We start from the raw sequence: 18918 nt of genomic DNA, 5'->3' as shown, positions 1-18918 counted from the left end.
TTGCAGGGCTACAAAGGAAAGGGTGAAAGGGAATTAGAACTGATGGGAATGCTCTGCTGGGAACTGGCAAGGACTCAATAGGCTGCACGATCTTCTTCAGTGCTGTAAAAAGATTCATGTATCTGAAAATTCACACCGATAATTAGCATCTCAAACTGAAAAATGCAGCCCAAACTACAATAACAATGCAAACTATAGCATTATGGCACTAGAGATGGCAAAATTGGAGAAGCAGTGAACAATGAAGCTGGCATTTTAAAATATTATACACAAATCTACAGTCCTTAATTTAAAAAAACAATTTATTGTTATATTATGTTCCATAGAAAATGTGATGGACTATGACACCTAGTGGAGTGATTTTCAAATAGAAAAGATGAAGACTGAAACCAAGCCTGCATTAGGTGATTTGTGTGCAATGAATAAATAAAGAGATGATCTTCGGCATTATTTTATGCACAATGAAACAATAAGTTGTAAATCTAGTCGACATTCACACCTCTTTATATCTTGTAAAACCCAACATTGTTCAACAAAAAACATTTCAATTCAGGTAGCACAGCATCTATCACAATGCACATCCAACAGCCATAAACATGCCTTAAAGCTGATAGTCTGAGAAAGAAGCTACAAAATTTCAATTCTTGCCCTTCTACAGTCTCAGGTTCATATGCTCCTTCTTCCCAATATTACACTTCACAAACAACATGCATAATTGTCAACCAACCCCAATTCATCCTAGGCCCATGGATTTTCAGTACTTGCCTGATCCAATTCTGCTTTCCACATGTACTTCCCTACAACTCTCACCATTTGCATTGAGTATAGGAGTTGGGATGTAATGTTAAAATTGTACAAGGCATTGGTGAGGCCAAATATGGAGTATTGTGTACAGTTCTGGTCACCGAATTATAGGAAAGATATCAACAAGAGAGAGAGAACAGAGGAGATTTGCTAGAATCTGGGTTTCAGCACTTAAGGTTCAACAAATTAGGTCTTTATTCTTTGGAGTGAAGAAAGTTGAGGGGGGACTTGACAGAGGTATTTAAAATTATGAGGGGGATAGATAGAGTTGACGTGGATAGGCTTTTCCATTGAGAGTAGGAGAGATTAAAACAAGAGGACATGAGTTGAGAGTTAAGGGGCAAAAGTTTAGGGGTAACACGAGGGGGAACTTCTTTACTCAGAGAGTGGTAGTTGTGTGGAATGAGCTTCCAGTAGAAGTGGTAGAGGCAGGTTCAATTTTGTCATTTTAAAAAAAATTGGATAGGTATATCGACAGGAAAGGATTGGAGGGTTATGGGCTGAGTGCAGGAAGGTGGGACTAGGTGAGAGTAAGCATTCGGCATGGACTAGAAGGGCCAAGATGGCCTGTTTCCGTGCTGTAATTGTTATATGGTTATACTGTCGGCCCTCCTTATCCGCGAGGGATTGGTTCCAGGACCCCTCACGGATACCAAAATTCGTGGATGCTCAAGTCCTTTACTCAACCTGTCTCAATGCAGTGGATCTTAGGACCCAGCGGAACCCCAGATCTTATTTAACCTGTCTCAGTGTGGTGGACATTAGGATCCAGTGGCAGAGATCTGAATTCGCAGTGTTTCTGTTCACGAAAATAATCACATTCATGATTGAAAATAAAGTGGAAATAAAGTGATCGGAAAGAGGCAAAACGCTATCGGTCATTGGAAAAGCATTAGGTTACAGTTGGTCAATGACTGGAACGATTTTAATGGATAAAGTGAGAAAGGCTCTGCCCCGATGAAAGCTACAATTATTACTAAGCAACACACTGGTTTAATTATTGGGTTTTGGGTTTTCGATCCTCCCATCAACCCGGCATCGTGGAGAGCGCACTCGATAGTGTTCTGTCACTGGATCAAACTCAGGAAGAAGTTCCCAAGCCAGGTGACGAAACATACGTTCTTAAGTGTTTTATATACATAGAAAGGTAAAATATATACTATATACTAAGACAAATGTTTGACTAAATGATGCTAAATAATACCAGATGTACCAGTTCCGACTTACTGAGTAAGAGAACTTATGATTTTTTTCAATCCCGATCCACGATAACCCACACACATCCTTCCGTATACTTTAAATCATCTCTAGATTCCTTATAATACCTAATACAATGTAAATGTTATGTAAAATAGCTGTTATACTGCATTGTTTAGGGAATAATGACAAGAACAAATGTTTGTACATGCTCGAACAACAAGTGCTGGAAGAGCACTTCCGGTTTTCGCAATGGTTGAATTTGCGCATGCGCAATTCGCGGATGAGGAGGGCCGACTGTATATCCAATTCAATCTGTATCAATACTGGTGCTATTCCAACACTGGATTAACTGCTCCCCACCCTGGTGGGATTGCCCAAGATTCCAGTTTGCTCTATGTCCAAAATGCAGAAAAAACACAGTTTGACAATAATTACAATCATGGTTTTGAAATGCATGGTTTAAAATACTCTAATTGTCAAGTGCATGACTAAAAAGAAGTTTTACATGACACACACAAAATGCTGGAGGAACTCAGTAGGCCAGGAAGCATCTATGAAGAACAGTACAGTTAGCATTTCGGCCGAGACCCTTCATCAAGACTGGAGAAAAACAGACGTGGAGTCAGAGTGAGAAGGTGAAAGGGAGGGAAGGGAGAAACACAAGGTGATAGGTGAAACCGGGGGCGGGGAGGTGGTGAAGTAAGGAACTAGGATGTTGATTGATGAAAGAGATACAGGGCAGGAGAAGGGGAGATCTGACAGGAGAGGATAGAAGGCCATGGAAGAAAGAAAAGCGGAGGAGCACCAGAGGGAGGTGATGGACAGATAAGGAGATAGGTGAGAGAGGGAGAAATGGGGAAAGGTGAAGGGGGGGGCATCAGGGGAGCACCACAAACAGTCCTTCCAAGTAAGGCGACACCACCTGTGAGTCTGTTGGGGTCATCTACTATATCCAGTGCTCCCTATGAGACCCAACGTAGATTGGGAGACTGCTTCGCCGAAAACTTATGCTCTGTCCGCCAGAAAGAGCAGGATCTCCCAGTAGTTACCCATTTTAATTCCACTTCCCATTCCAATATGTCAATCCATGACCTCCCTCTACTGTCGTGATGAGGCCACACTCAGGTTGGAGAAGCAACACTATATTCCCTCTCAGTGGCCTCCAACCTGATTTCTCGAATTTCCAGGAATGTTCCCCTCCTTCACCATTCCCCAGTCCCATTTCCCTCTCTCACCTATCTCCTTACCTGCCCATCACCTCCCTCTAGTGCTCCTCCCCCTTTTCTTTCTTCCATGGCTGTCCTCTCCCATCGGATTCTCCCTTCTCCAGCCTTGTATCCCTCTCATCAACAACTTCCTAGCTCTTCACTTCATCCTCACCCTCCCCTCTTCCCAGTTTTACCAATCACCTTGAGTTTCTTCCTCCCCTCCCCCACCTTCTTAGTCAGACTCCTCGTCTTTTGTCCTGATGTAGGGGCTCAGCCAAAAATGTCGACTGTACTCTTTTCCATAGTTGCTGCCTGGCCTGCTGAGTTCCTCCAGCCTTTTGTCTGTGTTGCTTGGGTTTCCAGCATCTGCAGATTTTTCCTTGTTTATGATTTTACACAATGACTTACACTTTTAAGCAACTGGAGCAATCGGGAACTATATTAAATATAAAAGTCAATACAGGTGCATGACTATTTCCAAGAATAAGACACTTCAGGTAAATTCTCCATGCTATTGGGATTTATAAAAATTAATTATACCTTCAAAATATTACAAATATTTTTTTTAAATAATTTTAAGGGGACCAGATTTATAGTCAGCAGATTGGCACATTGTGTAACTAGATGGAAATTGAAACCTGTCTCTGAAAACAATTTTTAAAATGTCTAAACAGGTTAGTGGGCATCTTTCACAAGTAGTTTTTGGATAGAAGGCATGCACGTGAAGGTGAAGATAAATATAAGAGAGCCAATGGTAGCAATAACCTGGGCAACTCAGCTAGCCTGCAGACATTTATATGTCAGGTGCTCTCAAAGGCAAACTGCTGTCAATTATTTTGGAAAATTTATTGGAGTCAGTACACAGTTTTGCAGTAAACGTGTTCCCAAAGTAACTCTCTGGATTGCTACAAAATTCCTTTCTAATTCTTGACTGTATTTAAGTGCACAGCTTTTAGCACAATGCTGCCACCTAGTGTCCAAATACAATGATAAAGCAATTTTAACATTTACAACGGCATATTCAGTTCAAAGTAAATATATTATCAAAGTATGTACATGTTACTATATACTACCTTGAGATTTAGTTTCTTGCAGATGTCTTTGGGGGAAAAATACAACAAAAACTTACAAAAAATCCATCTTTACAAAGGCTGACATGCCAATCTGCAAAAGATGATGAACTATGCAAATAAAATAACACTGAGAACATAAGTTCTAAAGAGTACTTGAAAGTGAGTCTGTAATTTATAGAATCAGTTCAGAGCATTGGTGAATTAACTTATCCACATTGATTCAGGAGCTTGACGGTAGCGTAATAACTATTCATGAAACTGGTGGTATGGGACCTAAGGCTTAGGTATCTCCAATCACATGGAGTTATCACTTTCATGACATGCTACCCTTGCTGAAATATTTAAAACATTTATTTGGCATTGATGGCAAATAAACGTTATTGTAGTACAATTGCAAATTAGTGTTAGTTACGGTAATCACACCAGCCCACTATAAAGTATAAAAGTTTATCTTTACATAGTTTTGGGGAAAAACACTTATTTTTGTCATCTACATATATTTCCAAATAGACTTAATAAAAGTATTACAGGTATCCCCCACTTTACAAATGTTCGCTTTTACAAAAGACCTACATGTTTTCGCATTACAAAGAGGATTTTCGCTTTGAAGAAAATTTTCTCTATATAAATTAATGGTTCTTCACTTTACGCCATTTCAGCTTAAGAAAGGTTTCGTAGGAACGCTCTACCTTTGTAAAGTGGGAGGGGCACCTGTAATCAAGCTCTGTACATTCAATGTCATCAGTTGATAAGGTGGACAAACCAATTTAATTCTAAAGTTGAGTTTATTTTGGCTGAATAGCTAGTTAGAAATTTGGAAAAAATTGAACGGTTTCTTTTACATGTTAGATTTCATCTCAAATGCACAAATAAGTACTGTGTGAAATTTGGGTTAACGGGGAAAAGATGGGCATACTGTATTCCAAACTCACCTGAGAAAAGATGTTTGCACTGGGAGTTACTCGGCTATCAACGATGCTGTAGAAAATTGCCAACAATCTATCCAGTGGGAATGGTTTAGGGCCAAGGAGGTGATTGCTGGTCTGCAAGAGACGAGTAATTTAAGTGTTTAGTAATGGTACATATAGGGACATCATGTTTTTAATTTAGTAAACAACTTCCTGCTAATGTAATTCATTTTAACCTGTTGAGCAACATGCTTTCAAAAGTTAAGTTGAATCATGCCATATCTGAACAGTGACCTGATTTTGCATTTAGTGCATTGTAGACTGGTGTAACTTTTACTAACAAATCAAAAATGATTGCACTTGCAAGACAGCAAAATAATAGTTGTTTTGCTACATACTTTGGCTTTATGAAGCATCTAAAACAGTTTAATAAAAACCCGAGCCTAAAATTGATGAAAAAAGTCGTTATCTAAATTCCACAGACTGGATCTATCTTTTCAATTTTAAAATGCTAAGAATTTGTACTCTAAGTCTCTCTCCAATTTCTCAGTCTATGCATGTACCTGTATCTGAACATCAATCAGATGGAAAGCTGTAATTGAAATACACAAATAAACAAGAAGCCCAGAAACTCTGGCATGCAAATGGAAATAGAAAAAGACTCAAGACTGTCCTCAAAACCTTCTTGAAAGTACACAACTCCAACAACTCCGGCAAACCCTCACCCAACCTGTTTAGAGGGTAAAAGGAGCACTTCTAATGACATTGAAAATCTTAAGTCCAAACTTTAGCACACAAAAGCCCAATACAAATGGTAGAAAGACTGCACCATCTCACATACTCTTCACCTATACATCATGGGTCAGCACAGTAACATAGCATTTAGTGCGATACTATTAGAGCTCAGAGCTCCATGTCCTCTGGTTTCCTCCCAAAATCCAAAGATGTACCAGTTAGTAGGTTAATTAGTCATTGTAAATTGTCCTGTGATTCAACAGTGGCTAGATGGGAGATGCCAGAGAGTAGTGATGGATAATTGTTTATCGGGATCGAGGCCGGTGACTAGCGGGGTGCCTCAGGGATCTGTTTTGGGCCCAATGTTGTTTGTAATATACATAAATGATCTGGATGATGGGATGGTAAATTGGATTAGTAAGTATGCAGATGATACTAAGGTAAGAGGTGTTGTGGATAATGAGGTGGGTTTTCAAAGCTTGCAGGGAGATTTATGCCGGTTAGAAGAATGGGGTGAACGTTGGCAGGTGGAGTTTAATGCTGAGAAGTGTGAGGTTCTACATTTTGGCAGGAATAATCCAAATAGAACATACAGGGTAAATGGTAGGGCATTGAGGAATGCAGAGGAACAGAGAGATCTCGGAATAACAGTGCAGTTCCCTGGAGGTGGAGTCTCATGTAGATAGGGTGGTGAAGAAGGATTTTGGAATGCTGGCCTTTATAAATCAGAGCATTGAGGACAGAAGTTGGGATGTAATGTTAAAATTGTACAAGGCATTGGTAAGGCCAAATTTGGAAGATTGTGTACAGTTCTGGTCACCGAATTATAGGAAAGATATCAATAAATTAGAGAGAGTACAGAGACGATTTACTAGGATGTTACCTGGGTTTCAGCACTTAAGTTACAGAGAAAGGTCTCTATTCATTGGAGCGTAGAAGGTTGAGGGGGGATTTGATCGAGGTATTTAAAATTTTGAGAGGGATAGATAGAGTTGACATGAATAGGCTGTTTCCATTGAGAGTAGGGGAGATTCAAACGAGAGGACATGATTTGAGAGTTAGGGGGTAGAAGTTTAAGGGAAACACGAGGGGGTATTTCTTTACTCAGAGAGTGATAGCTGTGTGGAATGAGCTTCCTGTAGAAGTAGTAGAGGCCAGTTCAGTTGTGTCATTTAAGGTAAAATTGGATAGGTATATGGACAGGAAAGGAGTGGAGGGTTATGGGCTGAGTGCGGGTAGGTGGGACTAGGTGAGATTAAGAGTTCGGCACGGACTAGGAGGGAAGAGATGGCCTGTTTCCGTGCTGTGATTGTTATATGATTATATGGTTATTAGGCTAGGGTTTAATTGGGGGTTGCTGGGCAGCACGGCTATTCTGCACTGTATCTCATGTCAAGTACTCCCTGTGCCATACATTATTAAATCTGTGGGTTCACGCCATCGGGTTGGAGACTACTCAGACAGAAGAAAAGAATACGAGAATTGCTCCTCCAACCTGATAGTGGCTTCATCATGGCAGGAGGCCATGGATTAACATGTTGGAATGGGAACAAGTAAAGGAAGTAAGACGTCAGTCACCAGGAAATTCCACTTTTTGCGGATGGAGTGAAGGTGCTCAATAAAGTGGTCCCCCAATCTCTGCCAGGCCTCACCTATTTATTTAATTATTTATTTATTCATTCATTCATTACAGGCTAGAGCTTCTTCCTGCATTTCTCTTGGAGTTATCAAGTGTTGAAGATTATGTCTACTGTGTCTTCATATAAACGGATTTCACCTGGTGGTTTAGGAAGCAGCACTTTAACCACTGGATGGAGTCAGTAAGCAAAACATCACCAACGTCCTCTCTAACTCACACATCATCCTTAAATGGAGACAAAACTCTTGTCTCTTCATTAAGATTGGGTCAAGATCCTTACCTACTTACTTGCCCAACTTTACCTGCACCATCACAGGACTGAAACATCAGTATTGCTTACAGGTCCAATACATTCTGCTATATCAGTATTTATTAGATTTTCCACCACAATTTCGACAAGAATTTGTGAATTTCCCACTGCTTCAGCATTTTCTTATTACATTAGGGTGGTAATAGTAGCTGTGACTGTTTAATAACAGCTTGTGGCGACCCATTTCCTGGCACATCCGAACCGGCTCAGAATTAGATAGCCTACGGGGGTTTGCGAGCACAGAGCTTTGGAGCCTCTGCGCCACGGGGGGCAGGTTGAGGGAGGCTTAAAAGTGAGGCTGAGGATTTCGAATAAAGTTTTTTCCTTTGACTGCAGTTACCGACTCCGTGTCGTAATTTTAGCGCTGCATGTAGCACACCGCTACAAGCTCTTAATTTACAGATTGTGAAATACAGTGGATTCCAGCTAATTGGGGCAGTCATTATTTGGGAGAACTCTAAAAGAACAGAAACAAATGTCAGTCGCATGCTCATCATGTGGTCGAAAGCGCACAATTTTTAAATAGTGTCACGTGTGCATTTGTTTTCAAACACCAGTGATTTTTGTCATTGACGGGTTGCGAGTAAAAAGCAGTAAGACAATTCAGAACTGTTTTGCTTACTGCAGTTTCAAATATTCAGACTTGTAGAGATGGCAGAAATGACCAGGAGTGAAAATGAAATGATTTCACTACTTCAACAAGTTAGGGACTATGAAGTATGTGAAGGTATTGGCAATCATCTTGAGTGTTACAATGAAAATGAAGATTTGAACGTTGCCGGGAGCACTGTTTGAAGGCAGTCCATTATCTGCACTAGGTGTCTGCTCCGATTTTGTTCATTTACAGTCAATCAAAACAGACAAACAGACAGACATACTTTATTGATCCTGAGGGAAACCGGGTTTCGTTAGTTGCACCAACCAAGAATAGTGTAGAAAGATAGCAATATAAAACCATAAATAATTAAATAATAATAAGTAAATTATGCCGTGGAAATTAGTCCAGGACCAGCCCATTGGCTTAGGGTGTCTGACACTCCAAGGGAGGAATTGTAAAGTTTGATGGCCACAGATAGGAATGACTTCCTACAATGCTCAGTGTTGCATCTTGGTGGAATGAGTCTCCGGCTGAATGTACCCCTGTGCCTAACCAGTACATTATGGAGTGGATGGGAGACATTGTCCAAGATGGCATGCAACTTGGACAGCATCCTCTTTTCAGACACCACCACCAGAGAGTCCAGTTCCACCCCCACAACATCACTGGCCTTACAAATGAGTTTGTTGATTCTGTTGGTGTCTGCTACCCTCAGCCTGCTGCCCCAGCATACCATATAACCATCACAGCACGGAAACAGGCCATCTCGACCCTCCTAGTCCGTGCCGAACTCTTAATCTCACCTAGTCCCACCTACCCGCACTCAGCCCATCACCCTCCACTCCTTTCCTGTCCATATACCTATCCAATTTTACCTTAAATGACACAACTGAACTGGCCTCTACTACTTCTACAGGAAGCTCATTCCACACAGCTATCACTCTCTGAGTAAAGAAATACCCCCTTGTGTTTCCCTTAAACTTCTGCCCCCTAACTCTCAAATCATGTCCTCTCGTTTGAATCTCCCCTACTCTCAATGGAAACAGCCTATTCATGTCAACTCTATCTATCCCTCTCAAAATTTTAAATACCTCGATCAAATCCCCCCTCAACCTTCTACGCTCCAATGAATAGAGACCTAACTTGTTTAACCTTTCTCTGTAACTTAAGTGCTGAAACCCAGGTAACATCCTAGTAAATCATCTCTGCACTCTCTCTAATTTATTGATATCTTTCCTATAATTCAGTGACCAGAACTGCACACAATATTCCAAATTTGGCCTTACCAATGCCTTGTACAATTTTAACATTACATCTCAACTTCTGTACTCAATGCTTTGATTTATAAAGGCCAGCGTTCCAAAATCCTTCTTCACCACCCTATCTACATGAGACTCCACCTCCAGGGAACTGCACTGTTATTCCGAGATCTCTCTGTTCCTCTGCATTCCTCAATGCCCTACCATTTACCCTGTATGTTCTATTTGGATTATTCCTGCCAAAATGTAGAACCTCACACTTCTCAGCATTAAACTCCATCTGCCAACATTCAGCGGCATAAATCTCCCTGCAAGCTTTGAAAATCCACCTCATTATCCACAACACATCCTACCTTAGTATCATCTGCATACTTACTAATCCAATTTACCATCCCATCATCCAGATCATTTATGTATATTACAAACAACATTGGGCCCAAAACAGATCCCTGAGGCACCCCGCTAGTCACCGGCCTCGATCCCGATAAACAATTATCCACCACTACTCTCTGGCATCTCCCATCTAGCCACTGTTAAATCCATTTTATTACTCCAGCATTAATACCTAACGACTGAACCTTCTTAACTAACCTTCCATGTGGAACTTTGTCAAAGGCTTTGCTGAAGTCCATATAGACTACATCCACTGCCTTACCCTCGTCAACATTCCTCGTAACCTCTTCAAAAAATTCAATAAGGTTTGTCAAACATGACCTTCCACGCACAAATCCATGCTGGCTACTCCTAATCAGATCCTGTCTATCCAGATAATTATTAATACTATCTCTAAGCATATTTTCCATTAATTTACCCACCACTGATGTCAAACTGACAGGTCTATAATTGCTAGGCTTACTTCTAGAGTCCTTTTTAAACAATGGAACCACATGAGCAATACGCCAATCCTCCGGCATAATCCCCGTTTCTAATGACACCTTAAAGATCTCCGTCAGAGCTCCTGCTATCTCTACACAAACTTCCCTCAAGGTCCTGGGGAATATCCTGTCAGGACCCGGAGATTTATCCACTTTTAAATTTTTTAAAAGAGCCAGTACTTCCGCCTCTTTAATTGTCATAGGTTCCATAACTTCCTTACTTGTTTCCCACACCTTACACAATTCAATATCCTTCTCCTTAGTGAATACCGAAGAGAAGAAATCGTTCAAAATCTCTCCCATCTCCCTTGGCTCCACACATAGCTGACCACTCTGATTCTCTAAGGGGCCAATTTTATCCCTCACTATCCTCTTGCTTTTAATATAACTGTAGAAACCTTTCGGATTTACTTTCACCTTATTTGCCAAACCAACCTCATATCTTCTTTTAGCTTTTCTAATCTTTCTTAAGATTCCTTTTACATTCTTTATATTCCTCGAGCAATTCCTTTACTCCATGCTGCCTATATCTATTGTAGACATCCCTTTTTCCGAACCAAATTACTAATATCCCTTGAAAACCATGGTGCTTTCAAACCTTTAACCTTTCCTTTCAACCTAACAGGAACATAAAGATTCTGTACCCTCATAATTTCACCCTTAAATGACCTCCACTTCTCTATTACATCCTTCCCATAAGACAACTTGACCCAATCCACTCTCTCTAAATCCCTTCGCATCTCCTCAAAGTTAGCCTTTCTCCAATCAAAAATCTCAACTCTAGATCCTGTCCTGTCCTTCTCCATAATTATATTGAAGCTAATGCTATTGTTATCACTGGACCCAAAGTGCTCCCCAACACATACATCTGTCAGCTGACCTATCTATCGCATTCCCTAACAGGAGATCCAACACTGCCCCATCTCTAGTCGGTACTTCTATGTATTGTTGCAAAAAACTATCCTGCACACATCTCACAAACTCTAAACCATCCAGCCCTTTTACAGAATGAGCTTCCCAGTCTACATGTGGAAAATTAAAATCTCCCACAATCACCACCTTGTGTTTACTACAAATATCTGCTATCTCCTTACACATTTGCTCTTCCAACTCACGCTCCCCATTAGGTGGCCTATAATACACTCCTATCAGTGTTACTACACCTTTCTCATTCCTCAATTCCACCCAAATAGCCTCCCTAGAGGAGCTCTCTAATCTATCTTTCCAAAGCACCGCCATAAGATTTTCTCGGACAAGCAATGCAACACCTCCTCCTCTGGCCCCTCCTACTCTATCACACCTGAAGCAACTAAATCCAGGAATATTTAGTTGCCAATCACACTCTTCCAGCAACCAAGTTTCACTAATAGCTACAACATCATAATTCCAGGTATCAATCCACGCTTTAAGCTCATCCACCTTTCTTACAATGCTCCTAGCATTAAAATAGATACATTTAAGATACTCTCCACCTCCTCCTCTCTTTTCATCCCTAACAATGCATTCAAATTTATTATCCATTTCTTTCTTCTCCCCTACATCTTCGGGCTGAGCGCATCCCTTCTCTAACACCTGCCTTTCCTCCCTCACACACTGTCTCTTTACTTGCTCTACTGGTGAACTAACCTCCTCTCCCATAGTTTCCTCAAATGGATTCCCGCCCCCCCCCCCCACCATCTTACTAGTTTAGTCTGCCCTGTAGCCCTGGCAAACCTCCCCGCTAGGATATTGGTTCCCCCCAGGATTCAAGTGTAACCTGTCCTTCTTGAACAGGTCACGCCTGCCCCAGAAGAAGTCCCAATGATCCAGAAACTTGAATCCCTGCCCCCTGCACCAATCCCACAGCCACACATTCATCCTCCATCTAATTCCATTTCTACTCTCACTGTCGCGTGGCACAGGCAGTAATCCCGAGATTACTACCTTTGCGGTCCTTCTTCTTAACTGCCTTCCTAACTCCCTATACTCACGTTTCAGGACCTCTTCCCCTTTCCTACCTATGTCATTGGTACCCACATGTACCATGACCTCTGGCTCCTCACCCTCCCACTCCAGGATATCTTGGACACGATCAGAAACGTCCCGAACCCTGGCACCAGGGAGGCAAATTACCATCCGGGACTCCCAATCACCTCCACAGAACCACCTGTCTGAACCCCTGACTATCGAGTCCCCTATTACTATGGTCCTCTTTCTTCTATCCCTACCCTTCTGAGCTACAGGGCTGTCCTCTGTGCCAGAGGCCCGGCCACTGTCACTTCCACCAGGTAGGCTGTCCCCCCCAACAGTACTCAAACACGAGTACTTATTGTCAAGGGGTACAGCCGCTGGGGTACTCTCTAGTACCTGCCTCTTCCCCTTCCTGACCATGACCCATCTATCTGCCTCCCGTGGCCCCGGAGTGACCACCTGCCTGTAACTCCTCTCAATCACCTCCTCACTCTCCCTGACCAGGCGAAGGTCATCGAGCTGCAGCTCCAGTTCCCTAACTCGGTCCTTCAGGAGCTGCAGTTCGGCGCACCTGGCGCAGATGTGGACGTCCGGGAGGCTCGGAGACTCCAGGACCTCCCACATCCGACACCAAGAACAACAAGCTGCCCTCACACTCATACTTCCCAAATAACTGACAATAACAAGAACTAAAAGATAAGCCTACTGTGCCCTCTTCTGCCTAAGCCCCCTGAGCCCAAGCCCTACACTCTGCTCCCGGCGCACTCCGCTGTCCGCAAACGAAGCTGCCCGCTTCTTAAGGCTGCGTTCTTTTTATATCTTCCCGCCTTCCCAGGCCTCCTTCACGCGCCTGCGCAGTCCCGCCTCTCAGAACTCCGATCTGAGACGCAATTGGACAATTTGAAAATGGCCGCCGCCACACTTCCTCTCAAAGCCTCGCTGTCCTCTTCCAAAAGAGAACTACCTTACTCAGTCTTCTCCTTTTTATATCTTCCCGCCTTCCCAGGCCTCCTTCACGCGCCTGCGCAGTCCCACCTCTCAGAACTCCGATCTGAGGCGCAATTGGACAATTTGAAAAATGGCCACCGCCGCACTTCCTCTCAAAGCCTCGCTGTCCTCTTCCAAAAGAGCAATAGCAACAGCAAACATTATAGCACTGGTCACCACAGACTCATAGAACATCCTCAGCATCGTCCAGCAAATGTTAAAGGACCTCAGTCTCCTCAGGAAATAGAGACGGCTCTGACCCTTCTTGTAGACAACCTCAGTGTTCTTTGACCAGTTCAGTTTACTGTCACTTCATATCCCCAGGTATTTGTAATCCTCCACCATGTCCACACTGACCCCTTGGATGGAAACAGGGGTCACCAGTGCCTTAGCCCTCCTCAGGTCCACCACCAGCTCCGTCTTTTTCACATTAATCTGCAGATGATTCTGCTCACAGAATGCAGCAACATACACTGTAGGAATTCCTCTGTCAATTTTAGGAACTAAATCACATTTTTATAGAAACATAGAAAACCTGCAGCACAATACAGACCCTTTGGTCCACAAAGCTGTGCCAAACGTGTCCTTACCTTAGAACTACCTAGGCTTACCCATAGCCCTCTATTTTTCTAAGTTCCATGTACCTGTCCAGGAGTCTCTTAAAAGACCCTATTGTTTCCACCTCCAGTCCATTCCACGCACTCACCACTCTCTGTGTAAAAAACTTACCCCTGACATGCCCTCTGTACCTACTTCCAAGCACCTTAAAACTATGCCCTCTTGTGCTAGCCATTTCAGCCCTGGAAAAAAGCCTCTGACTATCCACACGATCAATGCCTCTCATCACCTTATACACCTCTATCAGGTGACCTCTCATCGCTCCAAGGAGAAGAGGCCGAGTTCACTCAACCTATTCTCATAAGGCACGCTCCCCAATTCAGGCAGCATCCTTGTAAATCTCCTCTGCACCCTTTCTATGGTTTCCACATCTTTCCTGTAGTGAGGCGACCAGAACTGAGCACAGTACTCCAAATGAGGTATGAACAGGGTCCTATGTAGCTGCAACATTACTTCTCGACTCTTAAACTCAATCCCATGATTGATGAAGGCCAATGCACCATATGCCTTCTAAAAAACAGAGAGTCAACCTGCATAGCAGCTTTGAGTGCCCTATAAAACTCAGACCCCAAGATCCCTCTGACCCTCCACACTGCCAAGAGTCTTGCCATTACTGCTATATTCTGCCATCATATTTGACCTACCAAAGTGAACCACCTCACACTTATCTGGTTTGAACTCTATCTGTCCAGTCTAGTTTTGAATCTTATTGATGTCCTGCAGTAACCTCTGACAGTCCTCCACACTCTCCACAACAACTGCAACCTTTGCGTCATCAGCAAATTTATTAACCCATCCCTCCACTTCCTCATCCAAGTCATTTATAAAAATCACAAAGAGTAGGGGTCCTAGAAAAGATCCCTGAGGTACACCACTGGTCACCAGCCTCCATGCAGAATAGATCCGTCTACAACCACTCTTTGCCTTCAGTGGGCAAGCCAGTTTTAGATCCACAAAGCAATGTGTTATGCCCGTGGCCCCCTCCTTTTTGAGAATCGCAGGATCGCTATTGATTCGGGTCAGGAGACCCAGGAAATGAGAGAGAGACACGCAGATTCCTCAATGTTTGGAATGTGTCCTGGGCCTCCGAGAGACAAAGCCACGGTTAACGGCCATTATCTCTTGGAGACGGAATTGGGTATTGAATACTGTATGATTCATTGAAGCCCCCAGGCAATGAACCGAGGGGGGGGTTGGTGGAGGGATTGCATCATCCCAACCCAATTGACATCTGAGCCCCTGTGAGTCAGGATAAAAGAGGGTCTGGGGAACAGCCCCTTCAGACGCACCAGAAGAAGTGCTAGAACTCCTGTAACAGCGTAATAGCGAAAGCCGGTGGAAAAGCCCATGTGCGTCCTTTTCCATTTGCCTCGGAATTGGTGGGCCTTTACCATGGAAGCACGGCTTTAGCTAACAACAAAGGGGAAATCGGCCCCCAACGACTCTCGAAGGATTGACATCATAAAAGGAATGGGCAAGTTAAACCTCCGTCTTTCTCGCCAGCCAAAAGCTGCAGCTTGAATGAACTTGAGTGACTTTTATATTTCCATCTGACAATACATTATCCCCTAGACAACGATAGAGCTATTTCTTATTGATTATTATTATACCCGCGCGTTTAGATTTAGTATTGACGACGTATATTATCTGTATGTTTGCATCGATGTTATTTTTGTGTATTTTTATCAATAAACACTGTTAAAAATAGTACCATCAGACTTCAAAGGACCTCTCTAACTTTGCTGGTAAGTGACCCAGTTACAGGGTACGTAACAGATGTCCCCTTGGATCACATGCCTCCTTACTTTCTCAGTAAGCCTTGTATAGGATACCTTTATCAAATGCCTTGTTGAAATCCATATACACTACATCCACAGCTCTACCATCATCAGTGTGTTTAGTCGCATCCTCAAAAAATTCAATCAGGCTCGTAAGGCACAACCTGCCTTTCACAAAGCCATGCTGACTATTCCTAATCATATTATGCCTCTCCAAGTGTTCATAAACCCTGTCTCTCAGAATCTTCTCCATCAACTTACCAACCACTGAAGTAAGACTCACTGGTCTATAATTTTCTGGGCTATCCTTACTCCCTTTCTTGAATAAGGGAACAACATCCGCAACCCTCCAATCCTCCAGAACCTCTCCTGTCCTCATTGATGATACAAAGATCATCGCCAGAGGCTCAGCAATCTCCTCCCTCACCTCCCACAATAGCCTGGGGTACATCCCGTCTGGTCCCGGTGACTTATCCAAATTGATGCTTTCCGAAAGCTCCAGCATATCCTCTTCCTTAATATCGACATGCTCAAGGTTTTCAGTCCGGAGCAAGTCACCCCTCCAATCACCAAGATCCTTTTCCGTAGTGAATACTGAGGGAAAGTATTCATTAAGTGCCTCTGCCATCTCTTCCGATTCCATACACACTTTTCCACTGTCACACTTGATTGGTCCTATTCTCTCACATCTTATCCTCTTGCTCTTCACATACTTGTGGAATGCCTTGGGATTTTCCTTAATCCTGTCCACCAAGGCCTTCTCATGGCCCCTTCCGGCTCTCCTAATTTCGTACTTAAGCTCCTTCCTGCTGGCCTTATAGTCTTCTAGATCTCTATCATTACCTAGTTTTTTGAACCTTTCAAAAGCTCTTTTCTTCTTAACTAGATTTACAACAGCCTTTGCACACCACAGTTCCTGTACCCTACCATACTTTCCCTGTTTCATTGGAACATATCTATGTAGAAGCCCACGCAAATATATCCTGAACATGTGCCACATTTCTTCCGTACATTTCCCTGAGAACATCTGTTTCCAATTTATGTTTCCAAGTTCCTGCCTGATAGCCTCATATTTCCCCTTGCTCCAATTAAATGTTTCCCTGAGTTGTCTGTTCCTATCCTTCTCCAATGCCATGGTAAAGAAGATAGAATTGTGATCACTATCTCCAAAATGCTCTCCCACTGAGAGACCTGACACCTGACTAGGTTAATTTCCCAGTACCAGATCAAGGACAACCTCTCCTCTTGTAGGCTTATCAACATATTGTGTCAAGAAACCTTCCTGAACACACCTAACAAACTCCACCCCATCTAAACCCCTGACTCTAGGGAGATGCCAATCAATATTTGGGAAATTAATCTCCCACCACAACAACCCTGCAATTATTACACCTTTCCAGAATCTGTTTCCCTATCTGCTCCTCCATGTCCCTGTTACTATTGGGTGGCCTATAAAAAACACCGTAGTTATTGACCCCTTCCTATTCCTAACCTCCTCCCACAGACAATCAGTAGACAATCACTCTATGGTGTCCACCTTTCCTGCAGCTGTGACACTATCTCTGATCAACAGTGCCATGCCCCACCTCTTTTGCCTCACTCCCTGTCCTTTTCGAAACATCTAAGCCTGGCATTTGAAGTTGCCATTCTTTCCCCTGCACCATCCAGGTCTCTGTAATGGCCACAACATCATAGCTCCAAGTGCAGATCCACACTGTAAGCTCATCTGCTTTATTCATAATACTCCGAGCATTAAAATAGACACATTCAAAACATCGGTCTGAGTGTGTCCATTCTCTATCACCTGCTTATCCACCCTTTCGCACTGTCTCCAAGCTTTCTCTACTTGTGAGCCAACCTCCCTTTCCACCATCACTTCAGTTCAGTTCCCACACACCCCCATCAATTCTAATTTAAACTCTCCCCAATAGCCTTAGCAAACCTCCCCTCAGATTCAAGTGCAACCCATCCTTTTTGTACAGGTCACATCTGCCTCAGAAGAGGTCCCAATGATCCAGAAATCTGCCACCTGCTCCAATCCCTCAGCCATGCATTTATCCCCCACTTCATTCTATTCCTATACTCAGTCACGTGGCACAGGCATTAATTCCGAGATTACTACTGTTGAAGTCCTGCTTTTCAACTTCCTTCCTAACTCCCTGTTGCCTGTTTTCAGGGCCTCCTCCCCTTTCCTACCTATGCTGTTGGTACCAATATGTACCTCAACCTCTGGCTGTTCTCCTTCCCACTTCAAGATATCGTGGACGCGATCTGAAACATCCCAGACCCTGGCACTTACCGTCCGTGTTTCTTTCCTGATTCCACAGAATTGCCTGTCTGACCCCCTTACTATAGAGTCCCCTATCATTGCTGCCATCCTCTTCCTTCCTCTACCCTTCTGAGCCACAGGGCCAGACTCTGTGCCAGAGGCATGACCACTGTTACTTCCCCCAGGTAGGCCGTCTCCTCCAATAGTACTCAAACAGGAGTAATGTACTTATTGTCAAGGGAGACAGCCACTGGGGTACTCTCTAGCATCTGCTTCTTTCCCTTCCCTCTCCTGACTGTTACCCACTTATCGGTCTCCCGAGACCCTGAAGTGTCTACCTGCTTATAGCTCCTCTCTATCTTTTATGGTACGGTAGTAGTTTTTAGCAGTGATTTGATTTGTATTATATTTAAATACATTTGTTACTTAGTTAACGGTGGTATGTTCTTTTTTATGTACTTTCGTAACTATTTCCATGAAACTTTGGCTAATTGGAGCAGTTGCTTAATTGGGCCAAAATGTACTGGTCCCGATGTGCCCCAATTAACCAGAATTCACTGTATTTTCTTTTGGTTGCATGTTCCAATGCACGTCTTCAAGTGAACTAGATAATACCTTTTGCCAGTTTTGATCCTATTTGATCATTTGTTTTATCAGTGGGAGACAAAATCTAATTAATCATTCTACTCTCATCATCCTGCTTCAAA

General features: G+C 43.0%; 1 protein-coding gene across 2 annotated transcripts in view; it reads right to left on the bottom strand.

Moving 5' to 3' along the window:
- Nucleotides 1–18918, bottom strand: part of orc5 (origin recognition complex, subunit 5) — a 93654-nt gene that overhangs the window by 34560 nt on the left and 40176 nt on the right. For both annotated transcript variants that reach the window (XM_059987186.1, XM_059987187.1), the window contains exon 13: nt 5218–5328. In XM_059987186.1, coding sequence (XP_059843169.1) covers nt 5218–5328 — 111 coding nt within the window. The remainder of the gene's footprint in view (nt 1–5217; nt 5329–18918) is intronic.

The sequence above is a fragment of the Hypanus sabinus genome, chromosome 13 (genome assembly GCF_030144855.1).
Source record: "Hypanus sabinus isolate sHypSab1 chromosome 13, sHypSab1.hap1, whole genome shotgun sequence".
Lineage (NCBI taxonomy): Eukaryota > Metazoa > Chordata > Chondrichthyes > Myliobatiformes > Dasyatidae > Hypanus > Hypanus sabinus.
The sequence above is the reverse complement of the archived record's forward strand: the minus strand, read 5'-3'. Positions and strand labels throughout refer to the sequence as shown.